Below are 21,846 nucleotides of genomic sequence, written 5' to 3'. Positions count from 1 at the left end.
AGGGAAATTTTGTAAATGGTAAATGTATGAAATTGCTGTGGTTTTTAGGTTTAATTGGTGTGTTTAAAAGTGATGGAACTATTTTATTTTAAAATGTCAACTCATATCAGAAATGACATCTTTTGTACCTCTTCAGACTTCTGGTGAAAAATTTGAGATGCCAAATGAGAAACCTACAAGTAGGTACATGAGTTTTAAAAATTCTTTTGCGGTAATGAAGCAAACAGGTTTGAAGATTTAAGATCTGGCTAATGTTCTTTCAGCTCTTTGGGTTCCAGGAATATGGTGCTAAGAGTTCACTCAGTTATACTACACCTTGGCAGATCATACTGGCATGGGCAGATGGATGTGACTATTTTAGCAAAAGGCATTATATAGCTTATGAAGCGCAGCCATATTAACCTTCTCCCAAACCTGTACTATTCCCACGGACATAAAAACTTTATGTTCACCTGCCGAGAGCAGTCATAATATGTTGTTATATAGTTTAAGTCACAGAATTGTTTTATGACTTTGTAATTTCCCTTTTCTGTAAATGTGTATTGATTTCTTTAAAAACTATATCATAAGTAAATGGTATGACTAACATAATTTTTACTAGCTATAACACTAGTAATTTATAAATGAACTTAAAAACAAATTCTAAGTGTCTTTTAAAAAACTACCTGGAAAGACCTCACTTGTGGTTGTTACTTTCACTTGAGATCATTCATACAGAGATTTGGAATGTGTGCTATGAATGTTTAATTGCGCTGGAAATCTAAATGCCAGTGTCTTCCTGTGTAAACCATAGCTTGTAGTACTTATTGATTGACTTCTGTATTCTCCTAAAAGGTTAAGATTTAATTTTTGGATTGGAAGAGTGAGGCGTACAAGGTACATATACGTTGTGCAAAACTACGTAACTGAAAATCGTGTGTACTTTTTTTTGGCCAGAGACATTGGGAGAATGTCATTCCTTTTAATAGATCAAGCTGGCTAATAAAGAGACTTCTGCATTGTTCTTATAACCTTATCAAACATTTCCTTGGTTTTATAGAAAATGGGAGACTGTGGAGGCCTAATTTAATGAAATACAGATTAAAAAATCAGTGGTATTTTCAAGTGTCTTGAAAATAACTTAACCATGAAAATCAGAAAATTAATATTACTACCATTTCATTCTCAGACCCCATTTAAGTTTTGTCACTTGTGTCAGTGAAGTTCTTTATAGCAAAAGATCCAGCTCAGAATCACACATGACGTTTAGTTGACATGTTTCTTTAATCTCCTTTAGTCTGGTATAGTTCTTCAGCTTTTTGACTTCCAAAATTACAGGTCATTTATTTTGTAGGATGGTTCTGGATTTGGCTGGTGTTTAATCATGATTATATTCAGATTTATACCTTAGGCAGGAATTTCACAAAAGTGATTCTGTGTTCCTCTTATTATGTTCTATCAGATGGCGTATGATTGCATTTTGTCCCATTGCTGGTAATGTTTACTGAGCACCTGATTAAGATAATGTCTGCCAGGCTTTCTGTATTAGTTTCTTATTGGTGCTGTAACAAATTCCCACAGTCTTAATGGCTTATTACATTATTGCAACGTGAATTTATTCTCTTACAGTTCAGGAGGCTGGAAGTCCAAAATCAATTTCACTAGGCTAGTCATGGTGTTCGCAGAGCTGGTTCTTCCTGGAGGCTCTTGGTTAGAGTCTATTTCCTTGCCTTTTCCAGCTTCTAGAGATAGCCTGGGCTCCTTGGCTTATGATTCCTCCTTCCATGTTCAGAGGATATCACTCCACCATCTGCTCCTGTTGTCATATCACCTTCTTTGTCTTTGACCCTCCTGCCTCCTCCTTATAAGGACCCTTGTGACTATATTGTATCCATCCAGATAACATAGAATACTCTTCTCTCTCAAGATCTTTAATTTAATTGGATCTGTAGAGTCTTTTTTGCCATGTAGGATAATGTAGTCACTGGTCCTGGCTATTAGGATCTGAACTTCTTGGGTGGCAATTATTCAGCCTACCATACTTTGCCACTGTAGAATTATTTTTTCCCTTTTGTAATTTGTGGGAAGGCACTTGAATCCCTTGTTCTTATTAGTGAAGAATGGTATTTAGAAACTAGATCTGGGTACTAGTGTGCTTACTGCTATTGGTCTCACGCACTGTTCCTAGGCTCACTTAATAGACAGTGCCTATATGTGTATGTATATAAGTCTATGTCTGTAATCCTTTATTAAAATATATTAGTTTATAGCAATATCTTCAATTCCAATTCAGTACCACAGGATTCATTCTTATTATTTTCTCATATATATATAACTCCCTTCTGAGTCCAGTTATCCTTTGTGTGTTAACTTATTTGATCAATCCCCCTGTATGTTACCAGTCTCCTTTTCTGTCACCACCCCTTTCCCTCTATGGATCCCTCTTCACCACACCTGGTTGGTTCTGCTACCTCCTGTCACCTAGCTCTCCATGTGGATGCTTTCCTCAAAGCATGGTGGTAACAGGGTAGTTGGATTTCTTACATGGTGGCTTTGGAGCATTCTGTTATAAGCAAAGTTCTTTTACTTATCTAACATCTCATTTAAGGACTGTGACTTTGTAGTTTTTTTAGTATTGTGAAAAAATTTATATTTAGTATTAGCCAGCTAGACTCCATTTAGATGATCTCATTTTTGTTGGCAACATCCAAAGCATTATAGTCAGGAGCCAGTGGACCATATGCCTTCTTAATCACGCCTGATCAGGGAGTTGACCATGGCCCTTGTCAATATCATAGAGCTTCTTCATAATCTGTCTGATCTGGTGCTTGTTGGCCTTGACATCCATAATGAACACAAGTATTGTTGTCTTCTATCTTCTTCATGGCTGACTCATTGCTCAGGGGGAACTTGATGATGGCATAGTGGTCAAGCTTGTTGCTCTTCCAGAGAAAATATTTGGGCTGCCTTTGGAGTGTCTTGGGCCACCAGAAGGTGGGTAACATGCAGATCTTTTTTTTTTTTTTTTTTTTTTTTGTGGCTGTGGTTGCCTTTCAGCACTGCCTTCTTGGCCTTCCAAGCCTTTGTTTTGGCTTTGGCTTTGGGAGGGGCAGGGTTTTTTTTCCTTTGCTTTCTGCATGCCATCTTTGCTAAGAGGTACATTTTTTTTAAATTAAATTAAATTTTATTTTATTTAATTTATTTTTTTTGGTACATTTTTATTTTATAACTTAATTTTTTTTTTAACTTGGGAGACTTATTCAAGTGATTGGTAGTGAGTTTATTAGTAAAACAATACATGATATTTTGGCTTGGTTTAAATTCCTTTTTAGTTGAATTGCGGATTTTTTTCTGAGGACTAAAATAATGCCTTTCATAACTCTTAATATGAACCTATTTTAACTTCTTATGGGTTTGGGTGACTTTTCTAATTTAACATTTTCATGATTGAATAATACCATTTCCGCTTAGCTTCCTTAATAAGCTGCATGTTTCAACTGTTTTATACTTTCTGTACCTCCTATAGCAGAAGGGAAAGGAAGAAAGCATTTCTCAGAAATTACTGATTATGTGACTAAGTATTTTGGATTCAAGTCATTTTTTTGCGTTTTTTGATTAGAAGTTATTTAAGTCTCATATGCAAATGGTTGCCTGGTAGTTGAACAAAATTTTCCAGATAGATCATTTGTTTGGAGTGGCAGAAAAATTAACCTATATTGTGAATTTTTCTTAAAGGTTATTTGAGAAGGTAGTACTTTGATGTTCCAACAAAATTTAGCATGGTAATGAAGGTTAGTATGTTATTAACTGGTTTTGTCTTCACAGTGAAAAATGCTTCAACTTACCATCTTATTTATTTATTGTTTTGACAGAACAAATTCGATTAAAGAATATCAGAAAAGTATATGGAAGATGTATGTGGTATCGTTTACGGTTATTAAAACCCCAGCCAAATATTATTCCTACTGTAAAGTAAGTAATTGGTTTCAAATAAAAAAATACTTCTTATTCTTTGCTAGGTATCATATAAAATATGGGTGTAATGATGAATAAGACATATGTTTAAAGAAATTGTAGCCTTAGTAGGGGTAAGATGTGAGTTTGAGAGCTGTCTGAACAGAATGATTTAAGAGAGAGAATGTACTTTTTTTTTTTTAATGTTTATTTACTTTCGAGAGACAGAGCATGAGCACGGGAGGGGCAGAGAGAGAGGCAGACACAGAATCAGAAGCAGGCTCCAGGCCCGAGCCATCAGCACAAAGCCTGACGGGCTCAAACCCATGAACCATGAGATCATGACCTGAGCCGAAGTCGGACGCTTAACCAACTGAGCCACCCAAGGCACCCTGAGACAATGTACTTCTGACTTGAGGGAGGGTGGGAGAAAGGGAAGTCAAATCTTGAAGGAAGACCTTGTGCATCTTGCCAGGATTTGAATTTTGCCTTAAAGACTATGGGGGAATCTTTAAAAGATTGTCAAAAACAGGGAGGTGACATGATCAAGTTTGCATTTCATAGTGATAATTAAGGTTTATTGAGCACACACTGTATGCCAGATGTGCTAAGGCTTTATGTGTTATCTCCTAATTTTATCATTAACTTCAAAGTAGATGTTTTTGCTGTTTTCTGAGATGAAGAACCTGAGACTAAGAAGAGATAACTTTACCAGGGTCCTGGAGCTAGAAGCGGTGGAACGGGGACCTAGTCACCCTTTATTTTTGCACGCCAATCTGATTAAACAAGCCATTAGAATTTTTAATTAGAGCAGGCGTGTTTGATTTTGTGAGGCAAGGGGGCCTGGGGTCTGCTGGTTTAGAGACTAGGCTTTGGACCTTCACCCTGAGTTGTCAGTTTTGAAGTAGTAGGTGAATCTGATAGGTGATGAAAGAGTTGCCATTATAGGAGGACTGTATCTTGTGCATTACTTATATCTGTCTATCCAGTAGATAGGAGGGCAAGAACTAGCAGAGGAAATTAGTTAAAGTAGAACCATATATTTTTTGGTCTTGGTTTAAATGATGATGATAATTTTCAACATCTCTAACTTCAAGGGTTTTAAATAGTTTTTCTTTGTAAGGTTTGACTTTGCCTAGTTTAGTTCCTTTACAGAGGAAGGGAAATCTTAGCTTTGGTGTTAAGAGTTCTTCAACGATGCAAAACTAAAACTCAAAGTTAGTGTTTACAAAAGTAGTTTTATGTTCACTGTTGACTCTGCTTTTGCTTCTCACAGTTTTATGAGGCCGCAAGGCAAATATTTTTGCCCTCCCAATCTCTTCTTTTCTGGGCTTTGGTCAACACTTTGTTAGTATCTGAACTTCAGTTTTCAAGGAAAAAGCCCAATTGTGTAAAGTTCTCTTCAGTGATTAGTAAACTGATTTACTTAAATGAAAGTACAGATTAAGGGATGTTTATAAGTAAGGAAGAATTAAATAGATAACTGGTAACAATTTTAGATAAGGTCAGAAACCATCAAAACCTTTTTGCTCCATAACTTTAAAGCATTCTTTCAGAATTAAGCAGTCATTGTGTAATGCTCTAATTTGTGGAAGTTGGTTCCAAAATGACCTTTAAAATATGCTTAAAGAAAAACACGAGACTTCACAAGTTGATCACTGACCCTATATGTAGGGAAAAATGCTTATCTTTTCACAGGACCTAAATAATGTTTTTAAAAAATTGGGTGGGGATCATGATGAAATCCATTATGTTTCCACCTTTGCTTGGTTTTTAGGAAATGAAAACCTGGCTTTATTGGTGATTATAGTTTTTATCAGCCTCTGAGGGATTCTGTTATGAGGTTGTCTTCTCTTCCCTTTATATTTTGTCTCAGAGAGCCAGGTGCTACATGTAAAGCTATCATGGGGTGTAGCATATCCTAGGTGTTTTCATTTTCCTTCTACCTTTGTTTGCTTTTAAATCTTGTTTATTTGTTTGTTTGTTTTTAGTGGTTTTCAATTTTACTTTTATCCTTGTTTTCTGAGCTTTCTTAGCCTTTTGGGGGAGTTGGCGGAACGAAATGTGGAATTATTAACTTGTGTGGGAATAAAGTAGGTTTTCAAGTGTTTTTTAGCCAATTGAAGGTATAGCGAACTTTGGGTTTGAATTAAAAATTACTATTTAGGGGCACTTGGTTGCCTCAGTTGGTAGTGTCCAACTTCAGCTCAGGTCATGATCTCATGGTTCATGAGTTTGAGCCCGCATTGGGCTTGCTGCTGTCAGCACAGAGCCCACTTCAGATCCTCTGTCCCCCTCTCTGCCCCTCCCTCGCGCACACTCTATATCAAAAATGAATAAACATTTATTTTTAGAAAATTACTGTTTAAATTATTTTCATTATCCATTCAATAAGTAGTTATTGTATGCCTATTATGTATGTATCAGGTGTTGTACCAAGAGCTGATATATTGTGATTAACAAATAGATGTGGTTCAACAACTTAACAGTTGTGAGAAATACAAGTAAACAGGTAATGATAATAATAAGGTCTGTGAGGTGGGTGCCATGAAAGAGCAGAGGAAGGGCTCTCAACTCTGGCTTGAGACAGAGAAGGCTTCTCTGAGTGAGGTCAGAGCTGAGATTTGGGTCAGAGATGCTAAGAACAGCTAACAGGAATCGATTGTTTGCTATCAGTGAGGCACCTTCTAGGTGCTTTACATACCTAATGTCATTTAATTATTAAATCTACCCTAAAAATTGGAAACCGAGTTGTAAAGGAGAAAGCGACTTTCCAAGATCTCTAAGTTAATAAGTAGTGAAGCTGGGATTTGACCTCAGGTAGTTTTATTTCAGAGCCTATGTTCTTAATTACCTCTGCCTACAGAGCTAGGTAAGAGTGTTCCAGTTAGGGCATCCTCTTTGTCTTTGGGTGTTTAGGTAGTATGGAAAGCCGTTTGCAGTACTGTATTTTGCCCTTAATAAGAATTAGAACATTATTTTGGCCAGATAGAAAGAAATTTGCATCTGAATGCCAACTGTGTTTAAGCTACTCTGGGGTTAGTCAAAACTGAGTGAGATACTGTCCACAGCTCAAGGAGCTTGTAGTGAGTTCGAGGGGGAGAGACATGGTTTTACTTCTTTTGCTGCTTTTTGGCTGTTTCTCCATTGATGACCTTGGCAAAGGTAAGGATTGCTTTGAGGTATGAGTCTGGACGGATGAATAGCGTTTGGATAGGCAGAGATGGGGAATGGGAGTTCTAAGTAGAAAGATTCAAGAGCAAAAGCATGATGGTGGGAAAAGCTTAGGGAGCTTGGGGAGATGGGTTTTTTGTGTTTGTTTGTTTTAAATAAGGGTGATAAAGGTCATTAGGTAGGTTGGAACTTGATCATAGAGTCTCATTCCAAATAAACATATTTAAGCTAGATTTCTACCAAGTGAGCTTAAACACATGGAATGTTTTCTGTCTTTGAAAACGGGTCACTCCAATTTTGTTTGGTTAGGTTTCCTATGATTCATTTTATGTGTTTAACAGTTCCTACTCAGCATAACAAATTGATATAAAGGGCATAAAAAAAATAAAAATTGTTCACTTTCATCACTTAAAGATAGCCACTATTAAGATGATTTACCATCTATATTTTTATTTATAATAAACTTTTATCTGTAAAAATAGCATTATATAATACATATATTTTTGAAAGCTGTTTTTCTTTTTTTTAATTAAAAAAAATTTCTTTAAGTTTATTTATTTATTTTGAGAGAGACAGAGACAGTGCAAGTGGGGGAGGGGTAGAGAAAGAGGGAAAGAGAGAATCCCAAGCAAACTCCACACTGTCAGCACAAAGCCCAACATGGGGCTTGAACCCACAAAACTGCGAGACTGACCTGAGCCAAAACCAAGAGCCTGCGCTTAACTGACTGAGCCACCCAGGAGTCCCTCTTTTAAAAAGTTAACAATAGATAATCTTCCACAGCAAATACTGTCTTTATTGGCTAGATGATATTTCACTTTATGAATATACTGTTAATTTATTTGTCTACTACTCTATTGATGGGCATCTCTGTGTTTGTTTTCTGCTGTTATTTATATCTGTGACCAGTTTTTTATCCTTTGTATACTTAATTCTAGTTTATTTCATTCTAAATTTCTTGAGGTAGATTGTTAAAAGGGTGTGTACTTTAGGGTTTTTGACCATATTGCCAGATATTCTTTCAGAGTTTAGAGTGTATGAGTCTTCCTTTTTCCTTTAGCCTCTCCAACACTGCTAATATCAGTCTTTTAAATATTTTTACTAAATAAAACATATTGGAGAGGAGAAATTAGGTTTTTTCTAAACCATATGTTCGTTTATATCCTTTTTTAACCTATATGTACATCTTTCTATATCTGTGTTGGCTAATTGTTTGGTTGTGTCTTGGTTTATTTAATTAGTCTCCTATAAATGGTTTATTTAATTAGTTCTATATAAATGGACATTTAGTTTGTTTCTGAAGTTTTACTGTTATAAACAAGGCTATTCCTTCATCATTGCATAATTGACCCATTTTTTGTAGTTTATCTTAGTAAAAGTGTAATTGCAAGGGTAAGAGCAGCTCTTTTTTTACATTACATGGTTTACTGAATACTTAGTATTGATATATTTTGATCTAGTATAATGAGACCAATAAGTTAGTAAGTTGAATTAAGTTCTACACATAAAATTCTGCAAATAGTAATTGAGGGAATATCACATGCAAGACTCTAGATGCAAGACTATATTAGATTCTAGAGAATTCATAGGTAAAAAAGACACTGTTCTGGCTGTAACAGGAGTTTACAACCTAGAGATTGTAGAATTGACTCAATAGCACAGTGGTGTAGACACTGTAGATTGTTTTATTGCCTTGATCTGCCATAATGTCTTTATAGACTCTTAAAGGAAAACCATATAGGTGTATTTATTTATACTTTACTTATCTTTTTCCTAAACAGGAAAATAGTTCTGCTTGCAGGATGGGCATTGTTCTTATTCCTTGTATACAAAGTTTCCAAAACAGACCGAGAATATCAAGAATACAATCCTTATGAAGTATTAAATTTGGATCCTGTAAGTAGTATTTTTATATAATGCACATTAGTTTATTGATCCCATGAAAATACTGTAAGTCTAAATTCTAAAAGAAATTGGGTTGTGCCTAAAGAAATGAGACTTTGGATATTTAATCTATTATTCTAATGTATATATGTTTTTTAAACTACAAATGTTGATTGCCATTCTAGTAAGTCTTGGTTTGTAATTGCTAAAATGTAAGAATATTTGAAGTGAGATGAGAAATTAGTATATTTTTTAAAGACTTGTGTAGGATTGGTTTAATGCAAAGTTAAAACCAGGAGTTCATTTATGTTGGTTGAATGATAAAAATTCATTTTATCAAAAAATGATAAAAATTATGACCCTTTGTTAGGTGACACTAAGGCAGTGTGTTTAAGTCTTTGTGTCTTACAAAGAACTGGTTTCATTGTAACCTTGGATATACTCTTCAGGTGATTTCCTGATTGAACTTGATTGATGGATCCCAATAGAAAATTAGTCTTTTAGATATATCAGTGGAAAGTTAGAACTGAAATGAATGCTAGAGATCCTCTAGCCTTTTTTTCCAATGGAGAAAACAAGGCCTGAAAAATTGTGTCTTGCCTGGAGTGCCATAACTTCTTAGCAGCCAAGCTGAATCTATTGCTCTTTCTATTTTTCCCCCAAACCACTTTTTTTTACTTCTAGTATTTGCTCAGTAGATGGCTTGATCCAGAGGTTCATATAATATAATATAATATAAATATGAAACATACCTAGTTTTCTGTTTTGGAGAAGCAAAATTTGCTTTAAGACTAATAAAAGATTTGTGGGCAACTTAATGCCATAAAAATTAATATGAAAAGTTTATTAATAGAAATTGAGTCTAATTAGGAAACAGCTAAGGTAACCTTCTTAAGTATTTATTTAATATTAAAATATTGATAAGCAGATGAAACCAGATATTCTTCAGATTATTTCTTAGAAGGGAAGTTAATCTTTGATTTGAGGGTTTCTTCAGAGAGACTTAATTTACTGTGATCATTCTTTGATATTTAAATGTTACTGTCCTTGTATTTCAATGTGGCATTATGTAGTTTTACTCTTAAATCATTGGTGCCTAGTGTACTGCACAACACGTAGGTGCTCAATAAAATAAATATATTGGACAAAATAAGTGTATTTTTATTAAAAATACATGGGATGAAATTTAAGGGACAAGTATGTAGGATGAAAACACTTTCTCTTTCTGAAAATATTTAAAAAAATTTTTTTAGTATTTATTTTTGAGAGAGAGAGAGAGAGAGAGAGAACAAGTTGGGGAGGGGCAGAGAGAGAGGGAGACACAGAATTCGAAGCAGCCTCCAGGCTCTGAGCTGTCAGCACAGAGCCAGATGTGGCGCTTGAACCCACAAACTACGAGATCATGACCTGAGCCGAAGTTGGACACTTAACCAACCGAGTCACCCAGGAGCCCCTCTGAAAATATTGAATAGTTTATATTTTAAGTTCAAAATGGGATGAATTATGTTTTTACAGCATTGTGCTTAGTTTTACTAAAACAAAGCTTTCCTTTCAGGGGGCAACGGTAGCAGAAATTAAGAAACAGTATCGTTTGCTGTCACTTAAATATCATCCAGATAAAGGAGGTGATGAAGTTATGTTCATGAGGATAGCAAAAGCTTATGCAGCGTAAGTATCATAGGACCCATTGCACGTTTTTAGAAGTGGTAAAGAAAGTTCTTTATTTGAATGAAATAGTAAATTGTTGTCGGGCACTTTGAAATGCTAAAAACCTCATATGTTGAATCTATTCTTTATGGAACTGCATGACAACCCAAAAGTGCTAATTTAACTAAGCTTGAATTTTAAGTAAATTAGTTAAAGTAGTGCTTTTGCCCTGTGATGTTAGTTAAATTAAGTAGTAAGTTAATTGAGCTATTTTCGAAGTATCCTGATTAGAAGAAGATATGCTTACACCTTGTTTTCATTTCTAGGCTTTTATTAAGCTAGATCTATTTGTCTTGTTTTGGAAATGTAGCTGTCTCATTAAACTATGTAAAGACTAGTTTAATTTTTGGGAAACAGGATAGAGTGTATAAAATTAGAGGTAGCTCTTCCTTGAGTGTTAATATTACAAGAGGTAAAAGTCACCTGGATTCTTCAGGGCTCATAGGCATATCCCCGTATAGCTCTTGCATTGAATTAAGGAGTAAAATACGGACAAGATATTGTCTGTTTTTAGAGGACTCCGTGATGTATCATTTTGTAAGCTGATTTTAAAAATAGAAGTAAGTCATAGGATACTCAGATATAATAGCAAACTGTGAAAGTGGCATGTGAATTACAGAAGTTTGGGAAATAATCATTTTATGCTTAATAAAAGTCTATTGACTGTGTTTCCTGTCCCCTCTTTTTTGTGAGTTGCTTGTTACACATGTGAATATGATTCTGCAATAAAGCAGTGCCATTAGGAGCTTCTGAAGGGTATAGTACATTTTCTGCATAGCAGATGTCCTCCAGATTACAGTCTTTCAGTTGGTGTCTCCCCCTTTTTTCATTGTGTCTCCTCCGGCCATTTACTCTCATTGCACAAGTGTTTCAGTGCCTTAGTTGCTGTCTTCGGGTAATTTCAGAAGAATTAAAGATACCCAGAGGAAGTCAGATAGCTAAGATTATTTAGTAATTTTAATTTTAGTTTAAATTTAGTTTTCAGGTATTGTAACTTTACTTTAAGTTTATTTATTTATTTTGAGAGCGAGAGAGAGCAAGCGAGCTGGGGAGGGGCACACAGAAAGAGAGAGAGAGAGAGAGAGAGAGAGAGAGAGAGAGAAAATCCCAAGCAGGCTCTGAACTGTCAGCGCAGAGCCCAATGTGGGGCTCGAACTCACAACCATGAGATCATGACCTGAGCCAAAATTGAGTCAGATGATTAACTGATTCAGCCACCCCAGGCACCCCAGGTATTGTAACATTTTTAAGTTCATGAATTTGTCCTCAAGTTAATGGAAATCTGACTCTTTATGATGTATGGTCACTTTTCTAAAAAGTACAGAAGAATAATATATGGCTTTTGGTTTTAACTCAATTACCTGATCAAGATACAGAATGTTTTGTGTTTAAAATGTCTTAAATAGTTGATGGTCCATCAGACAAATGAAGGAGTAAAATGATTATGGGACCCAGAACTTTGAGATCTTGTAGCTTGTATAAGTATAAATGAATTAGATAAAGGTACATTTTACTAATTACAAGTTCTGAGTGATTGAAGTTCCTGTTTTTTATGCATTACTCTAGCAGCCCAAGTATAACTCAAGCAGCATTTAAAGGCTCTGATCTGCAAAGCTTTTTAGAATTTGCTTTGGTTATTCAGGAGATTTTCTTTTCCCTTATGTGCCCATTACAATAATAGGCTTGGGTGATTCCTATTTCTTCACACCAGTTTCTAACTTAAAGAAAAGGAGTTCTGGTTATTTTTGAGGAGTTAGACCAACTATTGAATTTTCTGGTTCATAGTTTCTGTTTTTTCTATAACCATATAGTTGAGATTTGGTTTTTGGGTATAAAACCTGTTTTTAACCTACTGTATAGTGAGTGGACAACATAGAGGTTACTTTATTTTAAAGGAACATTTTTTTTTAAGTTTATTTATTTTTGAGAGAGAGAGAGACAGAGCATGAGCAGGGGAGGGGCAGAGAGAGAGGGAGACACAGAATCAGAAGTAGGCTCCAGGCTGTGACCTACCAGCACAGAGCCTGACTGGGGCTCGAACCCATGAACCGTGAGATCATGAGCTGAGCTGAAGTTGGATGCTCCGCTGACTGAGCCACCCACGCACCCCTATATGTTATTTTAAAGCTATTTTAATTTTTAAAAACATGTGTTTTCATGTGTTACTATATATGAATATGTAATTTTGCTTTACGTAGTCAACTCAGGGTCATTCACCTATAATTTAATGAAAGCATTCTCTAGATTAGGTTGTATGATCTGGGGCCCCCGAAACTGTATACAGAGTATATGTGTATTTGTAACTGTGCATTTTTCTAGAGCAGAAGGATTATAGATCTTATCAGATTTGTAATAGAATCTATGACACAGCCTCCTACCTCCAAAATTAAGATATATAATCATGTTTTGGAAACCTTATACTCATTGAATTTTTGAAAGTTATGTTAATATCATTGGTCTTGTTTAAGCTCATTATATATGAATTATACTAAAATTACATAACTTTTAAGTACTTTAAGTCTTAGAAGTGGTATTTTACCGAAGCACTAATAACTATCCAAAAATTAGTTGCTTTCTAACAACTTTTTTAAAAGTTGATGATTCCTTTAATTTGAATATTGAACATGGTGCGTGTCTCACACCAGTTGTACAAGTCAGCTTAATGAATGAGTTAATGGAATTGTAATCAGCAGTGTGTGCAGTTTGAAAAAATCAAGTGCTTGTATGATGTGAACTATGCTTTATTTTGTGAAATTTGAGGGCATTGTTTGGAAAACAGAGCAGTTTATTATGTTGCTGTCATCAGAAAAGTAGAGGGGATAGAGTTATGTTTGGGAAAAAATTCTGGTTAGAAGGGCGAATAGCTGAAGTCCTAAGTGACTGGGCAGTTGTACAGGGAAACCAGGGCAAAATTTTTGAGAAACATCCCTCCCTTAGCAAAACAGAGCTACCATACGCACCCCTCCTTCTGAAGTTGCAGTCTCTCTGATAGTGCTTTTTGTTGGCTTCTTTATTTTACTCTGGCCTTGGTCAAATAGCATAAGTGGAGTTATGGTTAAAAAGGGACTGAGGATGTCAACGTACTTGTTTCTTTAAATGACCAGAGAAGTTTAAAAATATTTGCAATCCCTGTTGAACATAGATATAAAAATTCTCAACAAGGTATTACCAAATCACCTTCAACAGTGCATTAAAAAGATCATTCATCACAATCAAGTAGAATTTATTCTGGTGCAAGAATGGCTCAGTATCTGCAAAATCAGTCAGTATGATACACCACATTAACAGAATGAAGAATAAAAATCAGATGTTTATTTCAATAGATGTAGAAAAAGTATTTCACAAAATTCATATGTTTATGATAAAATTCTCAAAAAAGTAGATTTAGAGGGAACGTACCTCAACATAATAAAAGCTATATATGAAAAACACACAGCTAACATCAAAGTCAAAGGTGAAAAACTGAGCAGGAATAAGACTAGGATGTCCAGTGTCACCGTGTTTATTCAACATAGTACTAGAAGTGCTGGACACAGCAATCAGAAAAGAAAAAGAAGTAAAAGACATCCCTTTTGGTAAGGAAGAAGTTAAATTTTCATCATCTGTACATGGCATGATACTGTACATAGAAAACCCTAGGGTGGCTCAGTTGGTTAAGTGTCTGACTTTGGCTCAGGTCATGATCTTGCTGTTCCCAAGTTCAAGCCCCGTGTTGGGCTCTGTGCTGACAACTCAGAGCCTGGAGCCTGCTTGGGATTCTGTGTCTCCCTCTCTATTTCTCTGTCCTTCCCCTGCTTGCACTCTGTCTCTCTCCTTCTCAAAAATAAACATTAAAAAGGGGCGCCTGGGTGGCTTAGTGGGTTGAACGTCTGACTTTGGCTCAGGTCATGATCTCACAGCTCGTGGGTTCATGCTCCGTGTTGGACACTGTGCTGACAGAGCCTGGGGCCTGCTTCGGATTCTGTGTCTGTCTGTCTGTCTCTCTCTGCCCCTCCCCCACTGGCAGTCTCTCTCTCTCTCTCTCTCTCTCTCTCTGTCTCTCTCTCTCTCTCTCAAAAATAAATGTTAAAAAAAATTAAAAAAATTAAAAGAAAAAAGAAAACCCTAAAGATCTCTAAAAAGCTATTAAAAGTAATAAATGACTTCAGAAAAGTTGCAGGATACAAAATTAGTACCTAGAAATCAGTTGCATTTTTACACACTAATAATGAAGTAGCAGAAACAGAGTTTAAGAAAACGGTTCCATTTACAATTATATCAAAAAGAATAAAATACTTGGAAATAAATTTAAGGAGGTGAAAAATCTATACTCTGGAAACTATAAAATACTGATGAAAGAAATTAAAGATGACACAACCAAATGGAAGGATATTTTATGCTCATGGGTTGGAAGAATTAATATTGTTAAAATGTCTGTATTACCCAAAGCAATCTACAGATTCCATGCAATCTCTATCAAAATACCAACAGAACTAGAACAAATAATTCTGAAATTTGTATGGAACCACAAAAGACCCTGAATAGCCAAAGCAATCTTGAGAAAGAAGAACAAAGCTGGAGGTATAACAATTCCAGATTTCAAGCTATACTACAGAGCTGTAGTAATTAAACTGTATAGGAGTGGCCCAAAAATAGAAACATAGATTAATGGAACAAAATAGAGAGCCCAGAAATAAACCTGCGTTTATATGGTCATTTAATCTATGACAAAGGAGGCAAGAATATACTCTGGGGAGAGACAGTCATTTCAGTAAATGGTGCTGGGAAAACTAGACAGTTACATGCAAGAGAATGGAACTGGACCACTTTCTTACTTCATACATAGAAATAAGCTCAGAATAGATCAAAGACGTAATTATGAGATCTGAAACCATAAAACACCTAGAAGAACATAGGCACTAATTTCTTGGACATCCACCATAGCAGTCTTCCTAGATGAATGAAGATCATAAGGCAGGGGCACCTGGCTGGCTCAGAGCATTCAACTCTTGCTTTCATGGTCATGAGCTGAAACCCCACATTGGACATGGAACTTACTTAGAAAAAAATAATATTAAAATCATAAGGCAAGGGAGACAAGCAAAAATGAACTATTGGGACTACACCAAAATAAAAAGCTTTTGCATAGCAGAGGAAACCAATAAAAAGGCACCCTATTGAATGAGAGAAGATATTTGCAAATGATATCTTCAATAAGGGGTTAATATCCAAAATATATAAAGAACTTAGCAACTCAACACCAAAAAACCTAACAATATGATTTTTAAAAAATGGGCAAAGGACCTTAATAGATACTTTCTCAAGGAATATATATAGATGGGCAACTGATGCATGAAAATATGCTCAGCAGTACTAGTCATCAGGCAGATGCAAATCAGAACCACAATGAGGTAATGCCTTAGACCTGTCAAAATGGCTAAAATAAAAAAGACAAGAAATAACAAGTATTGGCGATGTAAAGAAAAAGAAATCCTTGTGCACTGTTGGTGGGAATGTTAATTGGTACAGCCACTACAGAAACTGGTATGGAGCATCCTCAAAAAAGTAAAAGTAGAAATACCATATGATCCAGTAATTCCGTTACTGGGTTTTTACCCATAGAAAGCAAAGACATTCATTCAGAAAGATACATGCACTCCTATGTTTATTGCAGTATTATTTATAAGAGCCGAGGTATAGAAGCAACTCAGTATCCATTGATAGATGAATGGATGAAGATGTGGTATTCATTTATACAATGGAATATTATTCAGCTATAAAAAAGAATGTGATCTTGCCATTTGTGACAACATGGATGGACCTGGATCTAGAGGGTATTATGCTAAAGAGAAAGGCAGGTATCATATGATTTCACTTATATGTGGGACTTAAAAAACAAAGCAAAGGAATAACCAAAAGGCAGAAACAGACTCATTAATATAGAGAACAAACAGGTTGCCAGAGGGGAATGGGATGGAAGAATGGGCAAAATGGGTGAAGGGGAGTGGGAGATACAGACTTACAGTTATAGAAAGAATAAGTTTATAGATAATAGTCTAAGAAGAAGTCTATAGAAGGAATAAAAGGTACAACATAGAGAATATAGTCAATGGTATTATAATAGCATTGTGTAGTGACAGATGGTAGCTATGTTAGTGGTGAGCATAGCATAACGTATAAACTTGTCAGATCACTATCTTGTATACCTGAAACTAATGTAACATTGTGTGTCAACTATACTTCAATTAAAAAAAACAAAAATAGGGGGGCACCTGGCTGGCTCATTTGGTAGAACATACAACTCTTGATCTCAGGGTTATGGGTTCAAACCCATACATTGGGTGTAGAGCTTACCTTAAAAATAATAATAATAATAATAATAAAAGATAGAAATTATGGTTTAGGTGAAAAAAAATTGAACTCTTTGAAAATAGTTGCTGTTTTTTTAAAGGTACTTCTGCATTCTGTCTCTTACTGTGGAGCTTTGTTGAATAGAAAACTACATTGTATCCTATGTGCATATGTTCTGGGAAATAGAAATACTGTTAAAATTAGATTTGGACATAAACATAATCTTTTGCCACATGGACTTCAAAAATGCCTTTCTTACGATCTTACTGGTCATTTTTGTGTGTGTCTGCCTTGTCTCCTTAACAACGTAAAGTTTTTGAAGGAATTGAAAATTTCTTTCAGGTTTTTTTTTTAATATCTATTTTGGGATCTGAAATAAGACCACTCTCATTTTGTGCCTTGGACCACTGCCCAGGTCAAAGGTTATATTTCTTTTTAGGTGTTAAAAAAATCACTCTGGGGGCGCCTGGGTGACTCAGTTGGTTAAATGTCTGACTTTGGCTCAGGTCATGATCTCATGGTTTGGGAGTTTGAGCCTGGTGTTGGGCTCTGTGCCGCCAGCTCAGAGCCTGGAGCCTGCTTTGGATTTTGTGTCTCCCTCTCTCTTTGCCCCTTCGCAATTTATGCGCGCGCTCTCTCTGTCTCTGTCTCTCTCTCAAAAAGTAAATAAACATTAAAAAAAATTTTTTTTTAAATCACTCTGTCACTTTTATATTGCTGGATTAGAAAAGCATTGTTTGAGCAGGTTTTTCCCTAGTCCTTCTGGCATTTGTTTTAGGAGAAAATTGTGACCTCAGCACAATGCAAAATGACCTTTTCTGTAGCATTGGAATTTTCCAGGTGTTCATTTTTTTCTTTTGAGAATGTGGTACCAGTTTTGGAGGGATTATTATTATTAATTTGTAGTGGGTTTATAAGTAGGTATATATTCTTAAAGTATAAGCAAAGCTCATTGAAGAAATTTTGGAAAATGTATAAAGATATAAGAAAAAAGTCCCTGTAATCCTCCCTGCTTGCTTAGAAAATTTCTAAAGTTTTATCTTCCAACTTGAACTGGCAAAACTTCAGAACCCACAGGCCAATCAGGAATTTCTCTAAAGTCTCAATAGTTAGCATTTTCTTTAATGTAGAATTCCTTGCTTTCTTCTCTTTCTTTTTATCTGATTTCAGAGAGGCTTTTCTTGATTTCCTGAAATTAATATCTGTAAGAAGTGAGTTGGTTCATTAATAGAGTTTGTATATGTGAGTACTTTGCAGATGTGGTTTTCTAATTTTGCAATTTTGTTCTTAATGCTAGTTTAACTGATGAAGAGTCCCGGAAAAACTGGGAAGAATTTGGAAATCCAGATGGCCCTCAAGGTGTGGTAAATAATAATTAAAAATTACTAGTGGTATAGTGTATGTGTGTGTGTTTGTGTATTTAAGTGAAAATATTAATAGATTGAAAGGAATATTTTGATTCTTAGTTTGTGAATAGGAAAATTATAACCTCAAGGAGTTAAATAGATATGTAAATTGAGTTTCCTTTAGCTAATTTTTATTTTTCTTTCTAGCAGCCAGTTTGAAAGATAGAACTCAGATTGGTCTGATGAGAAGAGTGATCATTGTCATTCATTTCCAATTAGCAGTTGATAAAAGTTGGATGAAAACAATGTTTTTCTTTATTACTTTAAACATTTTATCATATATTCATAGTGTTTACATAATGACATATAAAAAAATTCAGATTTACTAAGAAGGAATTCATATACTTTGGTCGAGTCCCCCCTGCCCCCACTTCTGGAAAAATCCATCGACTTTTCTGTAATGGGAACACACATAATATAATCTTTCTGAAATATTTTTTTTTTGGTGGGGGGAAGAGTTGGGGTGCAGAATTTTGAAATATAAATAAATAAAATTGGAAGTGCAGATTCTTCAGAAATACTCTTCCTATTTTAGCCACAAGCTTTGGAATTGCCCTGCCAGCTTGGATAGTTGACCAGAAAAACTCAATTTTGGTGAGTACATGTAAATAGGACACATTATAATGTGCTAGATATATCTTAGTACTATAGAGAGCTATATCAAAATACTGTTATGCTGTCTTTAATTTAACTGTGTATTATGAAAACTTTTTATATAATAAAGAAAAGAATTGGTTCCCATTATTAGGTTGTTGTTTGGGGCGGTATGGATTTTTTTTGCTTGTTTTTCTTCAGAGGAAGGGCAGTGTGTTCTAAATGTTGTTTTAAAACCTTAAAGCTGTGGTGATTTCTTTTGAAGGTAGTTTCAGGTTGGGTCATTTCCTTGGTTTGGGGAACTATGGTTTTATATGGTATGTATCCTAAGTAGTGCTCAAAATTTAAATTATCCTTCATTTCACATTTACCCAGGTGAAATTAATGTTAATATATGTTAAATTAATGATATGTATTCCATATGGTACTTAGGGAGGCAGTAGGGTATCAGACTTTTATTTGGTGATAGATTTTACAACTCTGAAACATCAGGAATTAACTTACTGTTCAGGAATAGATGTTTCCCTATTTCACATATCTTAAAAATGATTAGGAGCTATCTTTGAAGCAATAAAAAAATTCATATAGTCTGTAATTTGTTTTGAAAATGGCTATTTAATGTTATTTTATGGCTGACAAACATTTGTTATCTTAGGGACATATGCTTTCTGTGTGTGTCTATCATGCTTAGGATTACCGTGGGAATACTGGAGAAGAGGATAGTTAGCTACCAGATTTGGAATCAAGCAGCAGGAGAAAAATCTAAGACCAATAGACAGAAATTACTTGTAAATAGAACATTATGAAGTTGCTCCTTGATTAGGAACCAGGATTCTATTATTTATTTCCAAGGCACTAACTACTTACTAATGTGTAGAGCTATAAGTATCTGACTGGAAGGAAAATATAATTTATAAAAGCTGTTTTGCTGGTATTATTTACAGAGCAAATTAAAAGGTGACTTGTTATATTGGATAAGAGCATAAGTTTTAGAATTGAAATGCCTGGATTCCAATCCACTTACTAGCTGTGTGACGTAGGACAAGTCCTGTAACCTATGTGTGCTGCAGGTTTTCTATTTGCAAAAGAAAAATAATAACAGTAGCTTTCTCATAAAATTTGAAAATGAAGTAAGAATTAAATGAAATAATATAAGAGGAGTGCTTTTTTTTTTGTTTTTAGGAGTTCATTTTTCTTTTAAGAGCTAGCAAATGGGGGAGGGGTAGAGAGGGAGGGAGACAGAATCCCAAACAGGCTACATGCTGTCAGCACAGAGCCCGATGTGGGGCTCGAACTCAGTAACTGAAGTCATGACCTCAGCCGAAATCAGGAGTCAAATGCTTAACTGACTGAGCCACCCCGCTCCCTGGAGAGTGCTTTTGTTAGTGCCTCCCCCATGCAAGCCTCAAGGTAAGTGTTCATGGATGTTTTTATAATTTACCTGTGAAAGCCATAATCTTTTTTCTCTTCAATTCTAGGTTTTACTTGTATATGGATTGGCATTCATGGTTATCCTTCCAGTTGTTGTGGTAAGTGCTAGCTCTTTTTATTAACTTTTTTTTGGAAAGGGAATTGGTGGCGTGCTTTGGAGCCTCCTATAATTTGTATTAGAATATAATCCATCGATCCTTGAATTTTAAGAATCTTCTATTCATCTATACTTTAAAGGTTTTCTAAAGGTGATATCATTTAAGTATGTGAAAGTATATCTCCTCCCATACAAAAGTTACATATAAGTGAAATAATACAGGTATATTTAGAGTTTGGAATGTTTTCCTTTACCGTCTCCCTCAACTTCATTTCTTTGTTAGAGATAATCACTGCTAAGTTTGGTGTTCTCCCTTTCAGATATTTTTCTATGGATTATGTTTACATACACACTTTACAAAAATGTGGTCTTTCTATCATTCTGTGACTTCTTTTGCTTCCTATGTTGGAGATACACCTCATTTTTAAAAACAGCTGCATAATATGTCAATATGGAAATACCATAAAGTTTATGATTTTACTGTTACTTTTGTGACTGGTGGTTTTCTTTCTGATCTTACAGTTCCTGAGTCCCATAGTGAGACTAATAATTAACCTGTCTTGCCTTCTTCATAGGTTTATTATGTGAGGATCCAGCTGTATGGAGTCATGTGAATCAAAGTAGTATATCAACTGTAAAATTGTCCTGCACTTATCAAATATTTATTGAATCCATACTGCGTGTCAGGAACCAGCTTGTTGCTTTTATAGCGATGGGTTGTTTCGTTTCTGTTTTGTGTTCAGTTTCTAGCTGAAACTTAAATGGTTTAATCATATATATGTAGTGAGGTGGGTTGGTGTTTAGGTGTTGGGCAGTATAAATACTTGCTAAATAATTTGAAATAAGTAACAAAGGCATTTGTTCTAAAGCTCAGGTATTGTTATTGGTTTTATGAACGCTTAGGAAATTTGACCGTAACATATTCTGCATTAGACTTAATATTTATTGTGGTTTTGATGCTTTATTTATTGTTTAATTTTATTTGTGTTTTAGGGCTCTTGGTGGTATCGCTCAATACGCTATAGTGGAGACCAGATTCTAATACGCACAACACAGATTTATACATACTTTGTTTATAAAACCCGAAATATGGATATGAAACGTGAGTAAATTTAAGTATCTGTGATAGTAGATTATTTTCTGAGTCATTTATTTGGAGTTGATACATACTCCACTGGAAACCTTTTATTTCACAGTTTTATACTCAGTTCATATAACTAAAGCTGGAGGAAAGTGGCTGGTACCCTTTATCATATGTATTTCTATTATTTCCATTTACTCAGCTATATA

General features: G+C 35.1%; 1 protein-coding gene across 1 annotated transcript in view; it reads left to right on the top strand.

Annotated features, from left to right (window-relative positions):
- The window catches only part of SEC63 (SEC63 homolog, protein translocation regulator), a 74,302-nt gene that overhangs the window by 12,736 nt on the left and 39,720 nt on the right, over nt 1–21,846 (top strand). Inside the window, exons 2-8 of the mRNA XM_042939496.1 lie at nt 3,852–3,951; nt 8,889–9,003; nt 10,547–10,659; nt 18,326–18,387; nt 18,970–19,028; nt 20,507–20,557; nt 21,550–21,658. Coding sequence (XP_042795430.1) covers nt 3,852–3,951; nt 8,889–9,003; nt 10,547–10,659; nt 18,326–18,387; nt 18,970–19,028; nt 20,507–20,557; nt 21,550–21,658 — 609 coding nt within the window. The remainder of the gene's footprint in view (nt 1–3,851; nt 3,952–8,888; nt 9,004–10,546; nt 10,660–18,325; nt 18,388–18,969; nt 19,029–20,506; nt 20,558–21,549; nt 21,659–21,846) is intronic.

This window comes from Panthera leo, chromosome B2, assembly GCF_018350215.1.
Source record: "Panthera leo isolate Ple1 chromosome B2, P.leo_Ple1_pat1.1, whole genome shotgun sequence".
NCBI lineage: Eukaryota > Metazoa > Chordata > Mammalia > Carnivora > Felidae > Panthera > Panthera leo.
Note: the sequence above shows the minus strand (reverse complement) of the source record. Positions and strands in the feature narration are given on the sequence as shown.